This window comes from Monodon monoceros, unplaced genomic scaffold (assembly GCF_005190385.1).
Source record: "Monodon monoceros isolate NGI ecotype Baffin Bay Population unplaced genomic scaffold, NGI_Narwhal_1 Super_Scaffold_12, whole genome shotgun sequence".
NCBI lineage: Eukaryota > Metazoa > Chordata > Mammalia > Artiodactyla > Monodontidae > Monodon > Monodon monoceros.
Window position 1 is genome coordinate 52,869,532 of NW_021703768.1, and position 23,042 is coordinate 52,892,573.

Here is a 23,042-nt window from a genome sequence, read left to right on the forward strand (position 1 = left end):
AAATTCATGACAGGCTGTGAGAAAACATTTGATATACTAGTATTTCTAAAGAATGCTTACAATCAGTAATTAAAAGGATCCAATAAAAAATGTGCAGTGAACAGAGAATTCAAAGAAGAAGTAAAAATGATCAGTAGGAAGCAATGCGAGCGTCTATCAGCAGATGGATAGAGAAGACATGTTTTATACGTGTGTGTGTGTGTGTGTGCATGATGAAATATTAATCAGCCGTAAAAAGGAATGACATTCTGACATTTGCAGCAATGTGGATGGAGCTAGAGTTTTTTGTTTTTTGTTTTCTGTGACATGCGGCATGCAGGATCTTAGCTCAATCTTAGTTCTCTGACCAGGGATCAAACCCATGCCCCCTGCGGTGGAAGCGCAGAGTCTTAACCACTGGACCACCAGGGGAGTCCCTTTTTTAAAAGATTTTTTAAGTTCAAGTATAGTTGATTTACAGTGTTGTGTTAGTTTCAGTTGTACAGCAAAGTGATTCAGTTATGCATATACATTTGTGTATGTGTTTGTGTGTGTGTGTGTGTGTGTGTGTATATATACATATTCTTTTTCAGATTTTTTCCCTTGTAGCTTTACAAAACTATTTCTGTTTTGTATATAAGTTCATTTGTATCTTTTTTCTTAAAGATTCCACATATAAGTGATATCATATGATATTTGTCTCTTTCTATCTGTCTTCATTTAGTATGATAATCTCTAGGTCCATCCATGTTGCTGCAGATGGCCTTATTTCATTCTTTTCTATGGCTGAGTAATATTCTATTGTATATATATACCGCATTGTTATCCATTCCTCTGTCGATGGACATTTAGGTTGCTTCCATGTCTTGGCTATTGCAAATAGTGCTGCAGTGAACACTGGGGTGCTTGTATCCTTTTGAATTATAGTTTTTTTTGGATATATGCCCAGGAGTGGGATTGCAGGATCATATGGTAGCTCCATTTTTAGTTTTTTAAGGAACCTCTGTGCTGCTCTCCATAGTAGCTGTACCAATTTACATTCCCACCAACAGTGGAGGAGCGTTCCTTTTTCTCCACACCCTCTCCAGCATTTTTATGTAGACTTTTTCATGATGGCCATTCTGACCCATGTGAGGTGATACCTCATTGTAGTTTTGATTTGCATTTCTCTAATAATTAGCGATGTTGAGTCTTTTCATGTGCCTTTTGGCCATCTGTATGTCTTCTTTGGAGAAATGTCTGTTTAGATCTTCTGCCCATTTTTTGATTGGATTTTTTTTTTTTTTTAATATTGAGCTGTATGAGTTGTTTATATATTTTGGAGATTAATCCCATGTTGGTCGTATTGTTTGCAAATATTTTCTCCCATTCTGTGGGTCGTCTTTTTTGTTTTGTTTATGGTTTCCTTTGCTGTGCAAAAGCTTTTTAAGTTTAATTAGGTCCCATTTGTTCATTTTTGGTTTTAGTTCCATTACTCTAGGAGATGGTTTCAAAAAGATATTACTGTGATTTATGTCAAAGAGTCTTCTGCCTATGTCTTCCTCTAGGATTGTTATACCATCTGGTCTTACATTTAGGTCTTTAATTCATTTGGATTTTGTTTTTGTGTATGGTGTTAGAGAATGTTCTAATTTTATTCTTTTACATGTAGCTGTCTAGTTTTCCCAGCACCACTTATTGAAGAGACTGTCTTTTCTCCATTGTATATTCTTGCCTCTTTTGTTGTAGATTGATTGACCACAGGTGTGTGGGTTTATTTCTGGGCTTTCTCCCCTGTTCCTTTGATCTATATTTCTGTTTTTGTGCCAGTACCATACTGTTTTGATTACTGTAGCTTTGTAGTATGAAGTCAGGGAGCTTGATTCCTCCAGGAAGGGGAGAGGGACTAGATAGGGGCATGAGATTAGGAAATATGATCTACTATGTATAAAATAGATAAGCATCAAAGATATATTGTAGGGCTTCCCTGGTGGCGCAGTGGTTGAGAGTCCACCTGCCGACACGGGGGACACGGGTTCGTGCCCTGGTCTGGGAGGATCCCACATGCCGCAGAGCGGCTGGGCCCGTGAGCCATGGCCGCTGAGCCTGCGTGTTTGGAGCCTGTGCTCCGCAGCGGGAGAGGCCACAGTGGTGAGAGGCCCGTGTACTACAAAAAAAAAAAAAAAAAGATATATTGTACAGCACAGGGAATTATAACCATTGCCTTGTAATAACTTTTAATGGAGTATAATCTGTAAAAAAATACGGAATCACTATACTGTACACCTAAAACTTGCATAATGTTGTGAATCAGCTGTACTTCAATTTAAATAGCTCATTAAACGCGTGAAAATGTGTTCAGCATCTCTAGGAAATATCAGGAAAATATCTAGTTTTAATTAATATTTCTATTATTTCTGGTGAGGTTCAACCCCTTATACTAGCAAAAAGTAAAGACATTATCAAATGTCAACAAGAATATAAATAGGTACTGTAGTATGAAAATTGATATTACCACCCTGGAAAAGAATTTGGACGTTATCTAGTGATACTGATAACTATGTGCCATGTCCTATTCCAGTAGTGAACAAGAGAGGCAAAGATTCTCCCCTCACAGAGCATGTACTCTTAGTGGTGCCTGATAAGCAAACTTCTAAAGATAGGTAAATATATGTTAATCTGCTTTACATTGTCCCATGTATCCCTGGGTTTTCATATATTTTTTTCCCCTCTGTGTTTCAGAATGGCTGTTTTCTGTTGCCATGTCTTCCTGTCTCTCTGACATGTTCTCCTACAGTGACTAATCTTTTAATCCTGTCCTTTGGATTTTTCATTCACATATTGTATTTATCATTTGTAAAGTTTATTTCTTACATTTAATCTTTTCCTCTCCATTTTGTTCATTTTTTTCCTTTAAGTACAATAGCTGTTTTAAAGTCCTTTTTTTGTTAATCTTGTTATCTAAGTAGAGAGAATAATACAATAAACCTGATGTGCCTACCAACCAGCTTCAAAATTTATCAGTATGTTATAGTTTCATTTATACCTCCTGTTTTGCCACCTCTTATTGTTTTAAGGCAAATAAGACAACCTCTTTCATGTATAAATATGTTAAGATGAAACTCTCTATTATCACACTTAAAAAAAGAGAACCAGCTGACAGTAATTCCTTAATATCATTAGATATCAATCAATGTTAACATTTTCTGATTTGAAACTTTACATGAACTCTGTAAATTCCAGCAAAAGTTCCTTAAACTAAAATTGAAAAAAAAAAAAGAATCATCTTGAAACTGTTAGGGAAATTGAATTTTAATAAAACAACAATGATAAAACCTTTCCTTAAGGATCATTAAGCCCAGATTTTTTAAATTGAAATTTTTATTGAGATAATTGTAGATTCACATGCAGTTTTAAGAAACATTACAGAGTGGTACTCTTGTATTTGTCACCTAGTTTCCCCCAATGGTAATGTTTGCAGTTATTATAGAACAGTAATAATATTGACATTAATACAGCCCCCCAGTCTTACTCAGATTTTTCGTGTGTGTGTGTGTGTGTGTGTGTGTGTGTGTGTGTGTGTGTGTGTGAAGTAGATTTGGATATTTACCACAGTCAGTTCTCTTTGATCTCCTCTTACCTAGGTAGTTGTTCAGTTTTTCTTTGTCTTTATCTTTTTAGACGTGGAGAGTTTTGAAGATTACTGGCCAGGTGTATAGGATTTCCCTTAATTTGGATTTGTTTGATGTTTGCTTATGATTCAATTCAGGTTGGGTGTTTGGGGCAGGAACACGACAGTAGATGCTGCACCCCTTGTCAGTGTGTCTTAAGATTAGTTGCCCCGTGATGATGCTGTTAACTGCTGATGCTAACTTTGAAACAGTTTAAGTGGTGCGTATGAGATTTCTTCACTTTTTCCCCCTCTTAAAATTAATAAGTATTTTGGGGAGAGAAACTTTGAGACTATATAAATGTATACTGTTTTTCTTCATTCTTTAACCCACTAATTTTAGCATCCATTGATGAGTTTTGACTGATCAGTTATTACTGTAATATTTGCCAGTTGATGATTTTGTATCATTCATTTTTCATGATCTGAAATTCTGTACTTGGGCACTGTAGTAAACTTGCTTAGACTCATACATCAATGAAGTTGAAAGAGCCTTAAATGATCCTTTAGTGTCAGCCCCTTTGATATACATGTTATGTTAGTGGAGGAATGAGTCTTATAACAGAATTTTTTGAATATTTTTAAAAGTTATTAATTCGCACTCCTAGTCTAGATTAGAACAGTACTACTTAAAGTTTCTCTATGGGTTGTTGCTAGTTCACAAATTATTGTTGCTATATTTTTGCTAAGATACGTTGAAGAGATAAGATTAAGTGCTAAGAAACTTCTACCATAATTTGACTTGTCACATTTGTGTTGTATTTTACAGAAGTATTGGTGTACAACTGCGTCAGGCATATCCACTGGCATATCTGATACATATTTTCTACCTCTTCTATCTTCAGCTTTGCTTTCAGCTTTGTTATCCTGTATGTATTAGGGACCAGCTCAATCTGGAGCCCAGCAATTAAGAAGTAATGCCTCTTTTATACACACTACTATATAAAAAATAGATAACCAATAAGAACCTACTGTATAGCACAGGGAACTCTTCTTAATACTCTGTAATGACCTATATGGGAAAAGAATCTAAAAAAGAGTAGATATATGTATTTGTATAACTGATTTATTTTACTGTACAGCAGAAACTGACACAACATTGTAAATCAACTATACTCCAATAAAAATTTTAAAAAAATTAATGCATCTTTTTATGTGAAAAAACAAAGAATGCTTAATTGTTCTGAATTTTGTGTCCTTAATACCACATAGAGAAGGCACTGATTTTCAGAAGAGCTGGGAGAAGGAAAGGAAGGCAAAACTAAACAAGATAATTAGCAGTAGTCATAAAGAGGCAAAAGAGCGAAGAGAAATTGTTGTGCAGATGGTTCTGTTCGTTTGACGTTGGTGTTGTCAATTTATCAAGAATCTGCTCAGTTGGTAAATTTTGAATCTGAAAAGTGTACATTAATTATTAATATCATTATGATTTTTTCCTTTGTAATAGATTCTTTTCACTTGATCATTGATTATTTGTTCATTTTCTAGGAATACAGGAGTTTCCAGAAAATATAAAAAATTGTAAAGTTTTGACAGTTGTGGAAGCCAGTGTAAATCCTATTTCCAAGTGAGTTCTCTGTTGAATTAAAAGTTACCTTTGTGAATAAAGCAAGTATGATATAGTAGAATATTACTTTCTACATTTTAATGAACAGTTAATACCAATCTGAAATCTGCACAAAATTTTAGTTAGATTAAAAAGGAGCCTTTTAATTACTCTTTCTAACTCCATATATTACAGAGGTAAATTTGACGTCCATACAGATAAGGCAAGTGCTTTTCCCCAAGTCTCACAGATAGTAAATGTCAGAAATGAGACTAGAATCCAGGTCTCCTAGCTCAATGTTACTTGAACAATATAAAAATGTGTTCACCTGCAAATCCAATGTATGTGGCACACTCAAACTTTTGAAAAGAATAAAAGAAACCAAAGGGTCAAAAAGGTAAAAACAACAAAAAAAGGGAAAAGCCATGTGATTGGTTGTACTATATACCAGAGGTCACATATATTCTTTTATGATGGTAATGGCTTTAAGCAGAATGCTTTCTTAGCACCAAAGCTGTTAAATTTTGCAAAAATGGAATGATGAAGCAAAAGGTGAATAGTGTGAAGCATAGCTTAGTATAGCTAAGTTGAAAGTTGAAACCAGCTTTCACATATTACAGTATTGTATTTAATGAGTTTTTCCAAACATAGGCAAACATGTAAAGGACAAACATGTAAAGATGATGTTTTACCTTCATCTGAAAATTTTGCTGTAGCATCAAGTTCTAGATTTGTAATTTCTTTTGTAAGCCAGAGGAAATAAAAGTAAAGCTACTTATAGGCTCTTATATGATCTTAAATGTCATTCAGCTTTTAATGTTATTTCTTTCCATTTGGTCATTATAAAATTATATAATCTTTATTTGATTTTTTAGGGACCAAATATTGAAAATAATCTAAACCAGTGTTTCTCAAATAGGGACTGTTTTGCTCTTATGGCTATTTGGTAAATTCTAGAGACATTTTTTGGTTTTCACAACTTGTGGTGGTGGACAGTGCTGCTGGCTTCTAGTGGGTCAGAGGCTAGGGTTGCTGTTAAACATCCTACAGTGCAGAAGACAGCCTCCTGACAACACAGAATTATCCAGCCCCAAAAGTCAATACTGTCAAAGTTTAGAATTCTTTGTCTAGTCCTTTGGATTGGTGTTAGATAAGGTGAATTTCAAGCGTGTCTGCTGATATATCATAGTCATGGCCTGAATACATTTCTGTGTGTTGTGGCTCATTCATAGTTGACTGTTAAGTGCAGATTTTATCTTACTGAGACAAATATTGCCTCACTTCCTTTTAAAAAATGATGAAGGTGTAAACATTGAAACAGGTAAGTTATTATAAAAGGCAAATCTCAATTTGAGGATCACTCATAAAAGTGAAGAGGTGACTGTTATCTGTTAAGAACATGTGTTGGTTAGACAGTTTCTTAGACAGATTTTAATAAGAAACTAAAATTCTGTATATGAATTAAATTTAAATTCTGGTTTATTTTACATAGGCTTCCTGATGGATTTTCTCAGCTGTTAAACCTAACCCAGTTATATCTGAATGACGCTTTCCTTGAGTTCTTGCCAGCTAATTTTGGCAGGTAAGTTACAGTTTCTTCTAAAACCTTCTCTTGTTAGCTCTTGTAAAGTTTACAAAACTACAGGTTGCTTTAGTAATACTATTAATTACAGTTTCATAGGCTCTTCTTTTGTAATTATTTCCAAGCATTGTAGTTTTTATAGTTTCTTTAGAACTTGTTATTTTGTCTTGGAATTTATTTTCCCAAGTAGAAATAAGCAGTGAAAATTTAAAAGAAAAATGTAATTTAACACTTGGTTTTAAAGTATGTAAAAATAGGGAGTTTATTTAAATCGGGATAATTTTTGCATATTTGAGATAGAATGCACTTAGCACTTACACATTTTTTAAAATGATCTAATTATTGGTTTATCTGTCTTCACTGGAATCAAAGTTCTGGAGAAAAGAAAAATGTGTTTCTGGGGTCCACCCCATTGCTCCCTGCTTGAATTTAGACCGATTCTTGTCATACTGTAGTCCCTGAGTAATTTTTCTAGTGGAAAAATGAATCAGTAAATGAACAATAGGTATCAAATTATTATTGTGTTTAGATTAATTGCTAGAGAAAATGCTATCCAAATACATGTTAATATGGTAGTCATCTTTTTGTCTTGAAGACAAATACCATATGATCTCACTTGTATGTGAAATCTTAAAAAAACCACCAAAACCCCAAGCTCATAGATACCAGAGAAAAGATTGGTGGTTGCCAGAGGTGAGGGGGCGGGGGTGGGCAAAATGGGTGAAGGTGGTCAAAAGGTACAAACTTCCAGTTATAAAATAAATAAATCATGGGGATGTAATGTACAGCATGGTGACTATAGTTAACCATATTGTATTGTGTGGTATTTTAAAGTTTCTAAGAGAATAGATCTTAAAAGTTCTCATGTCAAGAAAAAAAAAATTTTGTAACTGTGTATAGTGTCAGATGTTAACTAGACTTTTTGTGGTGACCATTTCACAATACAGTTGACCCTGGAACAATGCATGGATTAGGGGTGCTGATCTTCCACACAGTCAAAAATCCACATATAACTTATAGTTGGCCCTCCATATCTGTAGTTCCTTAGTATCCAAGGTTCCAAATCCACAGATGAACCAACCACAGATCGTGTGGTACCATAGTATTTACTGTTGAAAAAAATCTGTGTATAAGTGGATTCGCACAGTTCAAACCCATGTTGTTCAAGGGTCAGCTATGGGCTGGCTTTAGCTCAAGCGGTTACTCAGTCCCATTGGACTTCTGATGCCTGTGTTGTTCAAGGGTCAACTGTACATACAAATATCGAATCATTATGTTGTACACCTGAAACTAACAATGTTGTTTGTCAGTTGTATTTCAAAAAAGAAAAAAGAATTCTGTCCTATGGGAACCATATTATAGTGCTTTATATATTTACGTATATACACGTATGTATGTATGCACACACATATATGTATATACACAAATGTGTATGTATGTGTATACATATATGCATGTCGTGTACTTGTCAGATTTCTGTATCTGGTATTTGGATCACTTTTTAAAATTGAAATGTATTTGACATGTAACACTGTGTAAGTTTAAAGTATACAGCCTGCTGACTTCATATGTTGTATGTTGTAATATGATTGCTGTTGTAGCATTAGTGAGCACCTCTGGACCTGTTCATCTGCTCATTTATCCTCTAATTTTATTGGAATGTGCATCACTGAAGTGCCAGAGGATTTTCTCCTTTTCCATGTCCCCTTGTGTTTCTTTATTTTTCTCTCTCAGAGCTCAACCCTAGAGTTAAATTATTGTTCTCTAATCTACTAATGACTAATAATCTGGGGAGGTTTTTTCAGAAAAATGCATGAAATTTGTTAGGATGGATATTGGGGCAGTTATTTTGTGCTTTGGATATGTCAAGAAGTGTTTATCCCCCCCCATTAATTCTGAGGAGCAAAAATAGTCTTTTCTTCCTTTATATTTCTGTGTAATTTTTAATACACTATTCTGCACGTTGTAATTACACAATAAATATTGGTTGCTTTAAAATTTTAGAGGATTGCATTAATTTGTTAAATTCTTTATCTTTGTTATAGATGCTTGATTTATTTTGTTTTGCAGATTAACTAAACTTCAGATATTAGAACTTAGAGAAAACCAGTTGAAAATGTTGCCAAAGTAAGTAAACCTGCTATCCTTTGTGAAATTTAGTTTAGAATTTTAAATTCTTAAATCCTTAGAGAAATATTAACTTTTTAATATCTAAAATGTGAGTGCAAATTATTTTAAAAGACTGACATTTGTGGTCTCTGTATATTAATTAGTGGTGTTCAATATAAAAATCTGTATATCTGTTGGTATTTAATAGTGATTTCATAGCTCTCTGGAACTCAGTCTTGTGTGACAAAAGTCAGAATAATAAGTATGTAAAGCCCACCTGAGTCCCAAATTAAGATCCCCGTTTCTATACTAGAGCTCTTACATAGTACTCATTAGAGAGACTCATAAGGTCTTCATGTAAAGTCTGGTAACTCTTTTTAAGTTTTCAGAACTTGTTTGGTTTTAGTCTGTTGTAAATTGGAAATGGGATGGAGGGCCCCCTACTGGTAAGTTAACATCAAGAGGAGATGGCAGTCCAAGAGCAAATAAGATAAAACTAAAACAGATATACAAACTCAAAATGCACTGGTCTATGTCCATTTATTGAAGAAACGTCTTAAAACACCCTGATTCACTGGTCCATTTTTACAGTTTAGGTAATGGCAAACTACAGACTGGTTAAATCTGTCCCAGAGACTACTTTTTGTAAATAGTTTCACCAGAACCACATTCATTCATTTACATATTGTCTGTGGCTGCTTTTGCTCTACAGTGGTAGAGTCAAGTAGTTGTGACAGAGACTTTATGCAAAGCCTAAAATATCTGACCCTTACAGAAAACTTCTCAGACTCCTGTTGTAGTTTATTTGTCAAGAGTTGTCACCTCTTGATAGAAGCATCTTCAGTTCTCCAGGAGTTAGTTGTTCTGTTTACTCAACTTCTGTAGCATCTTACTAATATCTGTTATGACATTTACTACATTAGCCTAATTTTTAAAATACATTTTACTCTTATCTTACCTGGCCAGCATATTCCCACTGGCACATGTACTTGGTCCTTCCTCCTCCCCACCCCCACCCCCCCATGAATGTAAGGCTTTGAGGGCAAGGAGCATATCTGGTTTTGATTCCCAAAAGACTGGATTGATTAGAGTTTATGGTGATGGTTGTGAGTATAAAGTGGGAATTATCCATATTGAAATTCAAAAAGGTTTAAATTTTTACAGATTTGGTATTGGCATTGATGACTCCTTAGCTCAGAACTTGACTGCTAAGAGATTTGAATAAACAAGGTGTAAATTGTTTACTGAAACATCTAAGCCTACAATTAATATGGTGTCTCTGATATCATAGGTAATTCAGTTATTTTAACTCCTTCTATTTTAAGTCTTTATTTAACTTCAGATTGGGCTCTCTCAGTGTATTTGCAAATATAATTCTTTACTGCTTTCTTTTTAAGACACGATTAAAATATTTGAGGCCTCACAAACTGTAAAGAGGCCACAGTTTTACGTGTTAGGAAAGTCATGTGCATTCAGGTTATATGAGTAGACCTTTTATGATCCAAGATTAGACAGTGGGAAAGCTGTTTTAAATACGCAGTTAAATGAAATTTAATACCGTCTTAATACTGGAGAGCACAGTACAAAGAACACAAAGAATGTATATTTTTCCTCTGAGACAGAAGAGAAGGTAAAAATGAGTTAAATACAAAGGAATTTTAGAGACAAACAGGATGAAATTTGAGGGATATTGTTTTTACTTTCTCCGTGAAGTAGGAAGCTGGATCTTAAATGAATAGACGTAAAAATGAAATGAAAAGATGAAATTTTGTGTCTTAGATTTTTCAGGTGTATGAGTAGGACCAGAGTTGCCAGTGTTATAGCTACAGCAAGTTGTGATGGAGATGCTTTTAGAATTTAACAATGTATTTCCTCTTTTTTATTACATATCTGTGTCATTCACATTTTCCTAAATCAGTTTTAAAACTTAAATTTCTAACGATATTGTTTGTAATTGAATTTTCTAGTGCACTGCTTTTCTTTTCTTTTCTTTTTTTTTTTTTTTTTTTTTTTTTGAGGTACGCGGTCCTCTCACTGTTGTGGCCTCTCCCGTTGCGGAGCACAGGCTCCGGACGTGCAGGCTCAGCGGCCATGGCTCACGGGCCTAGCCGCTCCGCGTCATGTGGGATCCTCCCGGACTGGGGCACGAACCCGTGTCCCCTGCATTAGCAGGCGGACTCTCAACCACTGTGCCACCAGGGAAGCCTTGCACTGCTTTTCTTTTTGTACCCTTTTTAAAAAATAAGTTACCCTTGTTGATATAAAGTGTTTAATTGCTGCATGTGAATTTTCTGTTATCTTGTCATTATAAGAATACTGAATTAAGAAAAATAAGACCATGTTTTCTTCTTTCAATCTTACCCCCTCCTCACAGCCCTCTTTACCTTTCTCAAACGTCGACCTGGTATAGTATTATGGACATAGAAGTTAGTATCTAATCTTTCTTGAGAAAGATCCTGGAAACACCTTTTTGCTTTGTTATAAAGCAAATTGGAACTAATTTACAGGTTTTCAGGACAAAGACAGATGTGAGTAAGGGAGGTAGAATTATAGTACCTCATAGAACCTGAGAATAGGCACTCAGTAAATGAGAGTTAAATAAAGCAGCTTTGAGAAAAATTGGTGTTGGGAGATGAATTAAATTAGTGTTGATAGAATGGCATATTTTAAATGGAAGGGTTAGGGAAAATTAGCGTTCTCTAATGGTAGGTCAGTAACATAATTACATTACAATTATGATATGTATTCTTATTTTTTTTCACTAAAAAGCCAGATAAATTTAATCAAGTTTTATTTTACTTATTATTACTAATTTGTTGAATTTCAAGAGAAGATAAAAATAATCTGTGTTCTTGTGTCATAATTTAAGGAGTCTGTTGGTTTTTAATGGTGTTAATTTCCTAATTAACATATTGATAATATGATGATTGTATTTTGCCATAATTTTGTCATATCCTAAAAAAAAATAATGTGTTCCTATGGAGTTTCCTGGTGGTCTAGTGGTTAGGATTCAGTGCTTTCACTGCTGTGGCCCAGGTTCAATCCCTGGTTGGGGAACTCCCACAAGCCATGCGGCACTGCCAAAAAAAAATTTTTAATTAAAAATTAGAAAAAAAAATTAATGTAGTTCCTTATCTGGGTAGCTGGTAGCACCTCAACCTATTAAATAATAGGTTTTTCTAAAACTAATGTGTTTGAATTAATTAGAAATTAGTTTAGTTTAAAAAGTGCCTTCATTGAAGGAGCTATAAAAATACAACTTAGTTTATTTCATCATGAAATCAGTTTGTACATTCTTCAAGTTTCTGTCGTTGCAGAGATATGTTGGTATTAAGTTGGAAGTTAAAAATGGTATATTGTAGTTTAATTTAAAATAAATGCAGTCTATGAATTATATTTGTGATTCATGTAAAACTTTATTTTGATTTGTATTGAATTTAATTTGAAAATGTGGGGAACAATGTAATATTTACTGTTCTTGGAATTTTGAATGTTAATTTTCAGTTAATTATCTTAAAGTTTTACAAGTATATCACCAGTCTTGAAAAATGGTAATTCATATGAAGCTGCCAAACAATCTAATCATTAGTTAATTTATACTATCTGAAAATTTATTTTGTGGAAAAAATGGAAAATCAGTTACTCGTATTCTGGACTGGGGGTTTAAATTTACTGCAATTACTTCTTAAGAATAGAAAGAACCTGATGAGAAGGCAAAATTAGAGAATAATTGATAACTTATTTCATTTTATTTAGAAATTAAATATGACTTTTTTCCTTAGAAAATTATTATTTTTATTTTATCAACATTTGAAAGCTTGTATGTTATTAGATAATACATAAGAATATTTTACACTATAAATTTTAAAAGATTCCATGTAATTGATATTTTTGTATACTTAATTCTTTATTAATCCATTGTGCATAGAACCATGAATAGACTGACCCAGCTGGAAAGACTGGATTTGGGAAGTAATGAATTCACAGAAGTGGTAAGTTCTCACCAACCTCACTATCCATAAGTCTTCATTAGATCAAGAGCAAAATGTGAAAATTAATGTGTTTATTTCTCTGCATTTGTAAAGTATAAAATTGGGTAAAGATATTACACATATTTTAGGGAGACAAGATATGAAAATTTTTAACAGGGAAAATTAAACAGATAACATCTGAAAGGAGTGAGGGTAAAAATGTAAAATTAATGAGAAACCCATAGAAAAGGTATTTAAAAGTTTTTAGGCACAGGAAGTAGAAACTTTGAAAGATTATAAGGGAAAAAGTTTCATCAGACTAGAATGCATCAGGAAAAGTACTTGTGAGTCAAAAATAACTCCATGGGAGTATTGCTTAGGAATTTACTCAGTGATAAAGTACTTCTCTATAATTTTACTTAATAGCTAAAAGGAAAACATTGAGTGAAACAACTATTATTTTTGAGTTGGTAATGAGACCTCAGGATCATGTTTTTGCTTTGTGTGCAAAGGAGTATGATGCTAAATCAAAAAGGAAAGAAGTATGTAAGCAGTTTTTTGTCTTCAGTCATTGCTCCAAGAGAACTCAGAAAAAAAAGCTAGATATTCTTTTGAAGAGGAATTCATTAACAATATCATCATCATTAAAATGTTTACGTTATGTTTACAAGCTCGTTTTTTTAAATTGCTGTTAAGTTACAAATGATAGTCTTAAGAACAAGAATTTCTCAGCACCACCAGCTGCGTGATTGCCCTTTGGATACTGTATTGTACATTTGCTCACTAGATAGACAGCTTTTCAGCTGAAGTTACTGGAGGAGCATGGTGGTTTTGGGTATCACATGTTCTTTTCTAAAATATGCTATTTTATATTCTTTATTATATTTTAATTGAAGCTGGTATATGATGACTTTTACTCTGTGTTGTAGAAGTTTTTACGCCTTGTGAAAAAATGAATATTCTTTGCTTCCTAAATTATCTAACTGTTGTACATTTTCTCAATATTTGTCTTATATGTGTTAATCTATTTCCATAGTAACTATTTGAAAATTCTAAATTATTTTATGAATCAGAGCATCATACAGAATCATTAATTTTTGTACCATTTCCATCTTCCAACATTACACATTTAAAAAAAAATTACTGTTAGAATTGTAACAGGTAAAGCACAGAAAGAGATTTCTTTTAATACAATTTAAACCTAGAATTCTTACCTATACTTAATGTTAACAGTAAATCTGAATGACATGCCTTTTATGTATTACTCATGTTATTATGGTGATTAGATATGATGACACTCCATGCCATCATACTGTCAATGATTGGACACAGGTTTGTGGGATGACAGAAATATCTTCAAATGATGCATTCAGAAGAGCCTCCAAGGGTGAATACCTAAGAGCAAATTTTGCCTGAATACCAGAGTCCACTACATCTTTTTAATTTTTTGGTCCTCAACGTCATGTTATGAACAGTATTCTACCATGTAATTGCAGGAAGCTGAAAATAACACAATACGCTTATCATATGATTATGCCTTGGTTTACTTACCTTTCGCTTATTATTGGACTTTTAAGATGTATATTGCCTTATTTTTTCCTCCCTCTAGGTCATCAGAGAATATCTTTTTTGTTTTTAAGAGTCCCTAAAAGTCTACATCTTTTTACAGATAATGATTGAGAGTATCTTTTTATTGTATTCTTGAAAGTAATGGGTCTTGTTTTATTTATTAATTGTATAAATACTTGAGCCTGTTATGTAATCAAAAGCTTAAAGGAGTTTTCTGTAATCTGTTATGGAATATCTATTGAGTAATATTTGTGTAATAGCTATAATATAGTGGAAAGGCTTGAGTCTTGGCTCTGCTTTTTTTTTCCCTCATTTTTTAAAGTGAAACTTATCATTAGAAATTCCCAGGGGAGCTTCTTTTGCCAAATAAATATATTCAAGTAAATTAATATATTTCCCCCTCCCCCCAATCTAAATAGCCTGAAGTACTTGAGCAGCTAAGTGGATTGAAAGAATTTTGGATGGATGGTAATAGACTGACTTTTATTCCAGGGGTACGTATATCAAATTTTAAAGACTTTCCTTATTGCTGTCTATCCTTTGCATTTTTATGAATTATACATTTTCAAATAAGTTTTAATTAGTTTAAAAATGATTACTTAATTATTAATACTGTTAGATAGAAACAAATTACATTTTTTTAAATTGTCAACCCGTTCCTTTTTTTTTTTTTTTTTTTTTACAATGTTGTATTAGTTTCAGGTGTACAGTAAAGTGAGTCAGTTATACCTATATGTATATCCATTCTTTTTTAGATTCTTTTCCCATATAGGTCATTACAGAGCATTGAATAGAGTTCCCTGTGCTAATCAGTAGGTCCTTACATGATATATGTCTTTCTCTGTCTGACTTAGTTCACTGAGTGTGACAATCTCTAGGTCCATCCATGTTGCTGCAAATGCCATTGTTTCATTCTTTTTTATGGCTGAGTAATATTCCATTGTATATATGTACCACATTTTCTTTATCCATTCCTCTGTTGATGGACATTTAGGTTGCTTCCATGTCTTGGCTATTGTAAATAGCGCTGCAGTGAACATTGGGGTGCACGTATCTTTTTTTTTATAAATTAATTTATTTGGCTGCGTTGGGTCTTTGCTGCTGCACACATGCTTTCTCTAGCTGTGGCAAGCGGAGGCGACTCTTTGTTGTGGTGTGTGGGCTTCTCATTGCAGTGGCCTCTCTTGTTGCAGAGCACAGGCTCTAGGCACGCGGGCTCCAGTACTTGTGGCACGTGGGCTCTAGAGCACAGGCTCAGTAGTTGCGGCGCATGGGCTTAGTTACTGTGCGGCATGTGGGATCTTCCCAGACCAGGGCTCGAACCCATGTCCCCTGCATTGGCAGGCAGGTTCTTAACCACTGCGCCACCAGGGAAATCCCCATGTATCTTTTTGAATTATGGTTTTCTCTGGATATATGCCCAGGAATGGGATTGTTGGATCTATACCATAGTTATAGAGCTAAATATGGTAGTTCTATATTTAGTTTTTTAAGCAACCTCCATACTGTTCTCCATAATGGTTGTACCAATTTACATTCCCACCAACAGTGTAGGAGGGTTCCCTTTTCTCCACACCCTCTCCAGCATATATTGTTTATAGTTTTTTTTGATGATGGCCATTCTGACCGGTTTTGTAGAATCAAAACCGGTTTTGTAGAAATGGCTTTGTACAATCAAAATTGTAGTTTTGATTTGCATTTCTCTAATAATTAGTGATGTTGAGCATCTTTTCATGTGCTTTTTGGTCATTTGTATGTCTTCTTTGGAGAAATGTCCATTTAGATTTTCCGCCCATTTTTTGATTGGGTTTGTCAACACATTCTTGATTAAAATTTTAAAATTTCTGTAATAAATTTTTGTAAAACACAGTTGACCCATGAACAACTCAGGGGTTGGGAGCACTGACCCTCTGTGCAGTCAAAAATCTGTGTATAACTTATAGTCAGCCCTCCCTATCCAAGATTCCTTCATTGTTATGGGGTTCCTCCTCTGGATCTGCGGTTCTACATCCACAGATTGAACCAACCACAAATAGTATGGTATTGTAGTATTTACTGTTGAAAAACATCCATGTGTAAATAGATTTGTGAAGTTCAAACCTGTGTTGTTAAGGGTCAACTGTCACTCTCTTTTAATGCCATGGAGTGTGTCCTTCCCAGCGGTTGCAGTTGACTTTATATCTTATTTCATTTTGCCCAGGGAATTGTTGAAGTAAGCTATTTTCCATGTAGTTTCTTAGCAGCTGACATTGTGTTCATTCTCAGAACTAAAGCCATACGAATCCCCATATTTGCTCTTCCCCTTTCAAATGATGGGCAGCTAAGTTCCCAAAGAAAAGTATATGTCTGTTGTCACTCTGCTGGGCTAACATTAGTAGGAGCTCTTAGCTTTATTACTGAATACTTTACTAATAGCATTTAAAAAAATTATGAATCCTCTCATATAAATATTTAATTTTAAATTATAACTTGGCATTAGATTTATTATCTAAACTTTTCACCACTTACTGTTGATGGAGTCATTAGATTTCCTTTTTTTTTTTACTTACAGTTTATTGGTAGCTTGAAACAGCTCACATATTTGGATGTTTCTAAAAATAATATTGAAATGGTTGAAGAAGGAATTTCAGCATGTGAAAACCTTCAAGACCTCCTATTATCAAGCAATTCACTTCAACAACTGCCTGAGACTGTTGGTTTGTATTGCTCTCCAAATCATGTAATTAATGTTTGCTAATATAAAATATGAGAAACTTAATGCCATTGTTTGATTCAGACCTTCCATATATCAAATTTTATTTGTTATGAGATAGTTTTACTGTTCTCTGAAGTCATAGATCTTATTTGAATTTTTTTCTGATGCAATCAGTTATACAATTTACTCTTTTGTTGACATTACTGTTTTTCTTTACTTTAAGGAAATGTCATTTTTATCACTGCAATAAAGTTTAAATTCTTTAAAAGAGTTTAATTTACCCAAATTTGGTTTAACTCTTGATCGTGGCCATTATCTAGTAATTTTTTCAATCTTAACTACATTTTAGACTCACAAGAAGACAGCCAGATAAGCAAAATCCTACGAAAATCTATGCAGTTAACCCTTGAACAATGATGGTTAGGGGGCCAACCCTCTGTGCAGTGGGAAAATCTCATATAATGTATAGTTGCACCTTTGTATCTGCATTCATTTCCTCCCCATCCATGGTTCTGCATCCATGTATTCAACCAACTGTGGGTCATGTAGTACTGTAGTATTTACTATTGAAAAAAATCTGCATGTAAGTGGATCCGTCCACTTTAAACCTGTTGTTCAAGAGTCAACTGTGTTTGTGTAATTGTGTGTCTGATGATGCATCAAGGAAATTGAATTATCTAAAGCACCAAAAACTTAAATCTTGGCATCTTCATGTTGTTTAAATATAAAAATCAGAATTATTTTTACATATTTTTCAATTGAATTACATAACTGTTTTAGCTCAGGTTTCATTTTGCAAGCTCTACCGTAACTTATTCAACACTTTTAATTTTAAATTAAACTCCATTTTTATTGTTTTAATATTTAGTATATGTACAATATGTAGAATAGTTTGTTATACACTTAAGAAAACCATGGTCATAGTACCACTTCTTTAATCCATTGATACCATAAGTTTGTATTGTGTATCTTCACTGTGCCATCATGGCATTGTTTTAAGGAGCATGGCTACCACAGTTAGCAAAGGGAGACAAAAAGTACATACTTTTATGAAGCTTACATTTTAGTGAGGGTTAAATCGATAAATATACACTACTCTTAAGAGGTAGTATGTATGTGAAAATTGTAAATACAGGGTGAGGGAATAGAGAGTTGGTGGGGTTGGGGTGGTATGTTTTTTAGATATGTTGGTTTTTAAAAGTTCTTTATGATTCATGTCAAATGTAATATGTGCTCACATTGACTGTTGGTTGACTTGATTCTAGTTCAAGATGGAAAATTGTATATTATTTCTTCCCTCAATAGGTTCATTGAAGAATGTAACAACTCTTAAAATAGATGAAAATCAGTTAATGTATCTGCCAGACTCTATAGGAGGGTAAGATTTTTGTGTATTAATAGAACTAGAAGATTTTTCTTTCGGTTCAGCATGCCATATATTGTTTTCAGATAATTGTTAACACCTAAAGGAGATTCCAAAAACATTTAAATAAGTAGTTGGTTGCAGGTTGGGTTTATTTATAATGAAGAGAGGCTGATTTTTTTATAGGTGAACTGTAGAAGTAGATTTTCTCTACGTTTGTTAAAGTCAAGTTCAAATAGTCATACGTTCTTAAGTTTTGAATGATATACAGGAAATCTTTTGTTAAAATATGTGCTTTCTTTTTTAATTAAAGGTTAGTGTCGATAGAAGAACTGGATTGTAGCTTCAATGAACTTGAAGCTTTGCCTTCATCTATTGGGCAGCTTACTAATATAAGAACGTTTGCTGCAGATCATAATTACTTACAACAGTTACCCCCAGAGGTACTGTATTTAAAATTTATTTTGAATTTTTATATTTCTAATTATTAATTATAGCTATCCAGTGTGGTTTTCTTTATTTTCAGAAATAATTTTGTAACTGTTATTTATTTTCTGAATAATAATTAGCTATATTGATTTTCAAGAGATACCTAAATACTTTTCTTCATACATGGAAGTTAATAATTGAAAAGGGAAAATATAATTCCTTTTATAAATGAGAAGAGTATTTTTTATAACTTTTGAAAATGATACTTTACTTAATGTCTGTTAAGCAGTAGGCGAAGTTTTGATCCACAAGTCTGTTTCTCTTTCAGATTGGAAGCTGGAAAAATATAACTGTGCTGTTTCTCCATTCCAATAAACTTGAGACACTTCCAGAGGAAATGGGTGATATGCAAAAATTAAAAGTCATTAATTTGAGTGACAATAGGTTTGTAACAATGTAATTCATCATTTGGTTTGTAGAAGACATCTATTGGATGAAATTAAAATTTCATTATATGTGTTAGAAAATCTAATGCATGTTTTTCTTTTCATATATATTTTTGGTTTTTGGTGTAGAATTTTCATTTGAAAGAATGATTTAATTTTACCTGATGTTAATTATTGTACTATGGTTATTTGTCACAGATCATTTTATGTTGACTTTAGCTATATAGTCTTAATTATCTCCTTATAGTAGCCATTTTTATTTCTAAAGTCAGATCTTCACCTTAATACTGCTGTTGAACAAAGCAGCTTTTAATCTAATCTACTCCTTGTATTAATCTGGGCAAAGGTGTGATTAGACACCCACTCAAATAATTTTGGACAACACAGCCAAGGTATAGAGCAAAATAGATCACAAACTGGAACGGTGTTTAAGTTAACAGATTGTCCATAATTTTTTCTGATGTAAAGATACTAATAGTGATAAAAGAACATTGTAACGGCATTTTTACATTTTGCTTTTGTAGTATCTTACAAAGTATTCAAAACAGCCCTATAAAATAATAAATGGGTATTCCCATTTTATGGAGGAGAAAATTAAGACTCAGATTTAAGGTGATTCACATAGCTTGTAAGATAGAGCTTTAATGTAAACTCAGTTTTCTGACTAGTTAGGGTATTTAGACTGTTCCATTTTATTTAAGAAGAACTACTGTCCCTGCCCCTCCTTTTAAATTATTAATTATAGCTATCCAGTGTGGTTGAAAATTAAATCATTAAAATTAAATCCCTTTTAAAATTAAATCCTTGTTTCAGCCCATACTTTGTCCCCTAAAACTAGATCCCTAAGTTCCAGCACCCTAGGTTTCTAGAGACCTAGATTCCCTAGGTTCCTTGAAAGTTAGGCATAGAATAGATAGGCATAAGACAGAAGGTTTAAGTAGGGTGCTGTTCCAATTTAGCATTTTACTGAGTATTGCTATTACTTTGTTTTTACTCATTATAGTGTTAAAATAGTCTTCTTGAGTATGAAAGTGCTGGGTCACAATGAAATAAAAAGAGTGCAGTATTTATAACAAGCTCTTACTCAGAGTGGTTCCTATAACAGTTTGTTCTCTGTAAAGGCAAGTAAAACATCCAAAGCAATTTTATGAGATATTGTTTAATTTGTCCTTGCCTTTGCAGTAAGGTAGGGATAGTTGCTAGTTTTTCTTAGCAGATAATTTTTTTTGAGGTTATTAGATTATCCATTTTTTCCCCCAGTAAAATTGATTCAATTGAACAATTATATTTTTAAAATTAATTCTTATAAAACTGAATAGTATTTTGTCTTATATCCTGTTCAAAGACCTATACTGGGTTTTCTCCTGAATTAAATGTTTTTCTCCTATTTTCATATGCAATAATATAACATTGTTTAGAAGACCATTAGATCTAGCTCTCATTTTAACATTTCTCATTTTTAAAGTTTAATTTTTGTTTGTATTTCTTCCCACAGATTAAAAAATTTGCCCTTTAGCTTTACAAAGCTACAGCAATTGACTGCTATGTGGCTCTCAGATAATCAGGTAGACATTCTGATTTTGTAAATTGATAGAATTCCAGTTATTCTATATGATTATGCATTCTAATTTACTTAGGATTATTTAACAGCAGTTCTAATCTGGTACACATGTAAAGACACATGTATAAGGAAAATACTGGAAAATACTTAAATACAGATAACTTTTTGTGAAATATGTGTAGATTCATGAATGGTAAGTCCTTTGGGGCTTGTCTAACTTCTATATCTGTAAAAAGATAGATTAGGACAGAATTCTCCCTAACTTTTTAACATTTTTATAGAGACTCTCTGTGGCTTATATCTGTATAAATTTGATTGTTATGCTTCTAATCAAGCACTTTGACAAACCTTGAAGAAGTATTTCTAAGGAATTTAGACTTGTTCCTTGGACTTCCCTTTGACAAATTTATTGAAAGCTTACAGTAGGACATGAACTGCTCTGGGAGCTGGAGTTATACTGATGAAGCAAATAGAATCTTCTTACATTCTCATTGAGTTTACATTCTCATGGGAGACAGAGACAAATAAGTAACTACATAATAATGTTTCAGAACTACAGAGAAAAATAAAGTTTGATAGGCATTGGAACAACCCTGCTATTGGAACCCTGATAGCAGGGTTGGAGTAAACATCCTATTTTAGATAGAGTGATTTAGGAAGTATCTGTCTGAAGAAGGGAACAGTAAAGCAGATTCTCAGATGAAATTAAGAGTGAGCCATGCTGGGACTTCCCTCATGGCACTAAGGTTAAGAATCTGCCTGCTAATGCAGGGGGACACGGGTTTGAGCCCTGATCCAGGAAGATCCCATATGCTGTGGGGCAACTAAGCCCGTGCACCACAACTACTGAGCAACTAAGCCCATGCACTCTAGAGCCCGTGAGCCACAACTACTGAGCCCACACGCCTAGAGCCCGTGCTCTGCAACAAAGAGAAGCCACCGCAGTGAGAAGCCTGCACACCGCAACGAAGAGTAGTCCCCGCTCATCGCAGCTACAGAAAGCCCACGTGCAGCAACGAAGACCCAACGCAGCCAAAAATAAATAAATAAAATAAATTTATTTAAAAAATAAAATAACTTACAGCTCCTTTCAAAAAAAAAAAAGAGTAATAGGATTAAAGAAAGGGGAAGAGTGTTCTGGTTAGAAGGAATATCATGAGCCTAAGCACTTATTAGTGAAGCAGTGTAGTATATTCAGTACCTCTACAAGTGGGTTTACAACTAGAGCATAACTTGTGAGATGGAAGAGTGGGATGTGAGGCCACAGAGGTGGACACAGATCAGGTCACGGAGGATCACATATGCCATACAAAGGAACTCACATTATATTTCAAGGATGGCAAATAGATTTTTTTAATCTTGCATGTCAACTTTGATAAATTATGATTTTTTTAATGGATTCTAAGGTCATATTCAGGCTCAGTGGAAAATTGTTGTGATTAGGGTGACTAATTTATTGTCTATTTTAGGACACTTGTTAGTGAAAGGGGCCTCTGATAAGTGTCAGAATAGCAGGTGTAAAATGGGAATGTCCCAGGCAACTTGGATGTTTGGTCATTATTGTCATGGTCAATTATTCATATATGTTATCAGTTTAAGAGAAGTGGTCCTGGGATTACATGTCAACCCTACTACAGGAGATAAGAAAGCTGTGTAACATATGAGCAGGCAAGTGGCATGATCAGACTGATACATTAGAAAGGCTTTGCAGGCTGCATTATGAAAGATGGATTTAGCAGGAGGTGGTGCCAAGCGGGAAGGCCAGAGAAGACCTATTGGAGGGCATTGCCATACTCAAGGCAACAGAAAGTGTTGGCTGAAGTAGAGTAATGATAACAGGACCCAGGAAAATACTGTCTATTTAGGGCATAACTTAAAAGGTCACATCAGTGGAACATGTGAGGAATGCATGTATGTAAGAAGAAAGTAAAAGCAAAGATGAGCCTCAGAGATGTGGCTTGAGTGACTAGGTGGATATTGTTACCATAACCAAGATAGAGAACCACAAGAGAAGGAAATCTGTTTATGGGAAGATGTGAAGCTCTGGTTAGGTTTATTGAGTTTGAAGTACCTTTGGTGTATCCAGGTAGGCACGCATAGAACAGTTCAGGTGGCCTCGGACCACCCCCATCCCCATCCGCAC

The 23,042-nt window shown here is 33.9% G+C and overlaps 1 protein-coding gene across 12 annotated transcripts in view; it reads left to right on the plus strand.

Moving 5' to 3' along the window:
• ERBIN (erbb2 interacting protein) overlaps positions 1 to 23,042 on the plus strand; it is a 109,979-nt gene that overhangs the window by 52,396 nt on the left and 34,541 nt on the right. For 11 of the 12 annotated variants that reach the window (XM_029218846.1, XM_029218853.1, XM_029218848.1 and 8 more), the window contains exons 5-14: positions 5,117 to 5,195; positions 6,667 to 6,756; positions 8,827 to 8,883; positions 12,794 to 12,857; positions 14,825 to 14,899; positions 16,957 to 17,101; positions 18,406 to 18,478; positions 18,777 to 18,906; positions 19,221 to 19,336; positions 20,834 to 20,903. In XM_029218846.1, the coding sequence (XP_029074679.1) occupies positions 5,117 to 5,195; positions 6,667 to 6,756; positions 8,827 to 8,883; positions 12,794 to 12,857; positions 14,825 to 14,899; positions 16,957 to 17,101; positions 18,406 to 18,478; positions 18,777 to 18,906; positions 19,221 to 19,336; positions 20,834 to 20,903 (899 nt within the window). Of the gene's footprint in view, positions 1 to 2,136; positions 5,009 to 5,116; positions 5,196 to 6,666; positions 6,757 to 8,826; positions 8,884 to 12,793; positions 12,858 to 14,824; positions 14,900 to 16,956; positions 17,102 to 18,405; positions 18,479 to 18,776; positions 18,907 to 19,220; positions 19,337 to 20,833; positions 20,904 to 23,042 lie in introns of those variants that run through there. The other variant, XM_029218856.1, reaches the window with a different exon arrangement.